At 63.6% G+C, this 3,855-nt stretch overlaps 1 protein-coding gene across 1 annotated transcript in view; it reads left to right on the forward strand.

Moving 5' to 3' along the window:
- NGFR (nerve growth factor receptor) overlaps positions 1–3,855 on the forward strand; it is a 15,514-nt gene that overhangs the window by 1,644 nt on the left and 10,015 nt on the right. Inside the window, exon 2 of the mRNA XM_015615816.2 lies at positions 2,075–2,216. Within this exon, the coding sequence (XP_015471302.1) occupies positions 2,075–2,216 (142 nt within the window). The remainder of the gene's footprint in view (positions 1–2,074; positions 2,217–3,855) is intronic.

A 3,855-nucleotide genomic window follows, 5' to 3' on the forward strand; every position in this document is an offset into this window, starting at 1 on the left:
GCTCCGTCCCCCCGGTACTGCTCCCACCCCCGGGACACGGCTCCCACCCCCGGACACGGCTCCAAAAACAATTAAGAGCTTCCAGAGGTGTCGCCTGCTCGCTCGGGCCCGGCCAGCTGTCAGAATGTTTTACGGGTTAATCCCCGCGGCTCTGCCAGCGCTCGGAACGCGCAGTTCCCGCGGACTAACGCGGACCAGGTGCCCCTCGCCAGCCCCGAGGGGGGCTCAGAGCCCCCGGACCCCCACGGGAAACCCTCGGAGCGAGGCGGGGCCGCGGCACCTGGAGCCGGAATCGCCTTTTCCGCAGCGCTGGAGGGGCGGGGGGCGGCGGTGGCCCCGCGGGGAGGGGACAGGTGGCCCGAGAGTGGCGAGGCCAGGCCCGGCCCACGCGGAGCCACCGGCAGCTGCCTGAGGCGTGGGAGAGCGGCCTGGGAGAGCGGGATGCTCCGGGAGAGATGGAAGATCTGGGACTGTGGGATGTTCTGGGACTGTGGGATACTCTGGGATTGTGGATGCTCTGGGATTGTGGATGCTCTGGGATTGTGGATGCTCTGGGATTGGGGATACTCTGGGATCATGGAATGCTCAGGGATTGCTGGAAACTCTGGGATTGTTGGAAGCTCTGGGATTGTTGGAAGCTCTGGGATTGTTGGAAGCTCTGGGATTGTGGATGCTCTGGGATTGAGGATGCTCTGGGATCATGGGATACTCTGGGATTCGGGATGCTCTGGGATTGTGGATACTTTGGGTGCTCCGTGGCCACCCCCTGACCAGCCCAACCATCCCCAGCCCCATTCCCGGCCGCTGGAATCTCATCCCGGGGAGCAGTGGGATGAGCTCCGGCCAGCCAGGCTCCAAAACCCCAAATGTGCCCCCATGAGGGGCGTGGGGCCTCAGCCCAGCCCCTTCCCGGGTGACATCTGGGAGGATTCCCAATGTTCCAATCCCTCCTGCCTGCCTGGAGCGGGAAAAAGAATCTGGGAAAAGGGGTTTGGAAAAAGGGTCTGGATAAAGGGTCTGGGAAAAGGGGTTTGGAAAAGGGGTCTGGGAAAAGGGTCTGGGAAAAAGGGTCTGGATAAAGGGTCTGGATAAAGGGTCTGGGAAAAAGGGTCTGGATAAAGGGTCTGGGAAAAGGATCTGGAAAAAGGGTCTGGAAAAAGGGCCTGGGAAAAAGCTCTGGGAAAAGGATCTGGGAAAGGGCTCTGGAAGAAGGGTCTGGAAAAAGGCCCTGGAAAAAGAAGGCTCTGGGAAAAGGCTCTGGAGTCAGGCTCTGGAAGCAGGGGCTGCCAGGCCGGGCTGGCGGAGCCGGGGAGGGGGAGCGGCCGCCTCCCAGCTCAGGGTAATTGGAGCACTTTGTCATTCAGCCGCCTGCAACTGGCGCTCCATTGTCTCGGCCCCGCCGGATGCGGCGCGCACGGGGCTCCGCGGCCGCTCCGAGCGCGGGGACGCGGCCAAGGCGCTGACGAGGCCGCCAGATGCTCCCCCGAGCCAGCCGGGGGTGGGGGGCGAGGGGAGGGGGCTGCGAGCAGGAGCAGGCTCGGGAGGGCTCGGGTGTCCCGGCCAGGAGGGGTTTTGGGGAGCAGCTCCCCCCTGGCCGGGCTGCAGAGGGTCCTGGGGTGTTGGTGGCTCCCAGGGGCGGTGACAGGTTGTGGCAGCAGGGACACAGGGAGGTCACCGGGGCTCCTGGAGCTCCCTCAGCTCCTCGTTCCCATCTCGTTCCTGCTGCCCAGGGGGTTTGGGGGCACAGGTGCCACCCAGGCTCTCCGGAGGCAGGAATTCCTCCTCTCCTCTCCTGTCCCGAGCCCTCCGGGATGGCGCCGTGCCCTTAGAGGAGGCGGCTGAGGCGGGGGACAGGGACAAACAGCGGCCACAGCCCCCCCAAAACACCCGCGGGGGCTCTCCCGACCCCCTCCAGCCGCAGAACTCAGCAGGGCCTTTCCTGAGGAGTGAATTCTGCCTGGAAATGAGTGAATTCTGCTTCCCCCCTGCCCCAAATCCGCGTCCAGCAGGAGCGGGCTGTCCCCGGAGCCTTCCCCGGGTGTCACAGGGACCGCCCGGCTCTGCTCGCCCGCAGGGACCCGCCGGGGGCTCCAAGGACGAGTGTTTCTCCAAGCTCTTCACGGCCAGCGGGGATTGCTGCCGGGCCTGCAACGTGGGCGAGGGCGTGGCGCAGCCCTGCGGGGTCAACCAGACGGTGTGCGAGCCCTGCCTGGACAGTGAGTACCGCCCGACCCCGGGGCTGCCACCGCGCCGGGGACACCGCCACAAGCCCCGGGGTCACCCCTCGGACCCCGCTGGAAGTGCTGCAGCGTTCCCGGGTCACCCCTGTGCTGAGCCGGGAGGGGTTTGGGCCGGATTCTGGGGGGAGGATGGATGAAAATGGGAGATTGTTACCCCAAAATGGGAGATTCTTCCCCCAAAAATGGAGATTGTTCCCCAAAATGGGAGATTCTTCCCCCNTTGTTCCCCAAAATGGGAGATTCTTCCCCCAAAAATGGAGATTGTTCCCCAAAATGGGAGATTCTTCCCCCAAAACGTGGAATTCTTCCCCCAGAACGGGACTTTGGGGCCTCGGGAAGGGCACAGCCCCAAAGCTGGGTGTGGACAGCGCTCTCAGGCACAGGGAGGGATTGGGGATGATCCTTGGGATCGGGATATTCCCGGATTCCCTGAACCAAAGATCTGCCCTGTCAATGCCGCCTCTCCCTGGGCTGGGATCTGATCCCGGGCTCATTCCCAGCCCCATTCCCGCTCTCTCTCCACCTGCTGGCCCCACATTTATCCCCCAAATCCCCCAGCCTGAGCTCAGATCCATCCCCAGGGACAGCTCCCGTTTATTTTTCCCTTCCAAACCTTGCAAAAGCCGTGAAACAGCAGCGAAACCCCGCGGGGAGGGGAGGCAAAGGCCGGCGGGCGGGCTCGGCGCGCTCCGGGCCGGCTCCAGGAGCGATTCCCGTGTCCAACGCTCCATAAAAGTCGGTGGGAGACGCGAGCGAGCCCCGAGGGAGCCGGGATCGCTGCCAGAGCCCGCCGGGATCCGCCGGGAGCCCGGGAGGCTCCGGGGAGGCGATGGGAGAGGGGGAAGGGCTGCAGAGAGAGCAGAGGAGGCCGGAGGAGCCGAGCAGGGGCAGAGCAGAGCCAGGGCAGGGATAAAAATACCCCCGAGCCCTCCGAAATGGATGGACGGGAAACTGAGGCAGCCCAGGGCTGCACCCCTGGCTGAGGGGATGGATCCCAGAGAGGGATGGATCCTAGAGAGGGGATGGATCCCACCGAGGGATGGATCCTAGAGAGGGATGGATCCCAGAGAGGGATGGATCCCAGTGAGGGATGGATCGCAGAGAGGGATGGATCCCAGAGAGGGATGGATCCCAGAGAGGGGATGGATCCCAGTGAGGGATGGATCCCAGAGAGGGATGGATCCCAGTGAGGGATGGATCGCAGAGAGGGATGGATCCCAGATAAGGATGGATCCCAGTGAGGGGATGGATCCCAGAGAGGGGATGGATCCCAGATAAGGATGGATCCCAGATAAGGATGGATCCCAGTGAGGGATGGATTGCAGTGAGGGAATGGATCCCACCGAGGGATGGATCCCAGTGAGGGATGGATCCCAGAGAGGGGATGGATCCCAGTGAGGGATGGATCCCAGAGAGGGGATGGATCCCAGTGAGGGATGGATCCCAGTGAGGGATGGATCCCAGAGAGGGATGGATCCCAGATAAGGATGGATCCCAGTGAGGGATGGATCCCAGAGAGGGATGGATCCCAGAGAGGGGATGGATCCCAGAGAGGGATGGATCGCAGTGACAGATGGATCCTAGAGAGGGATGGATCCCCCCTGCACCATATCCC

This window comes from Parus major, unplaced genomic scaffold (assembly GCF_001522545.3).
Source record: "Parus major isolate Abel unplaced genomic scaffold, Parus_major1.1 Scaffold273, whole genome shotgun sequence".
Taxonomy (NCBI): Eukaryota; Metazoa; Chordata; class Aves; order Passeriformes; family Paridae; genus Parus; species Parus major.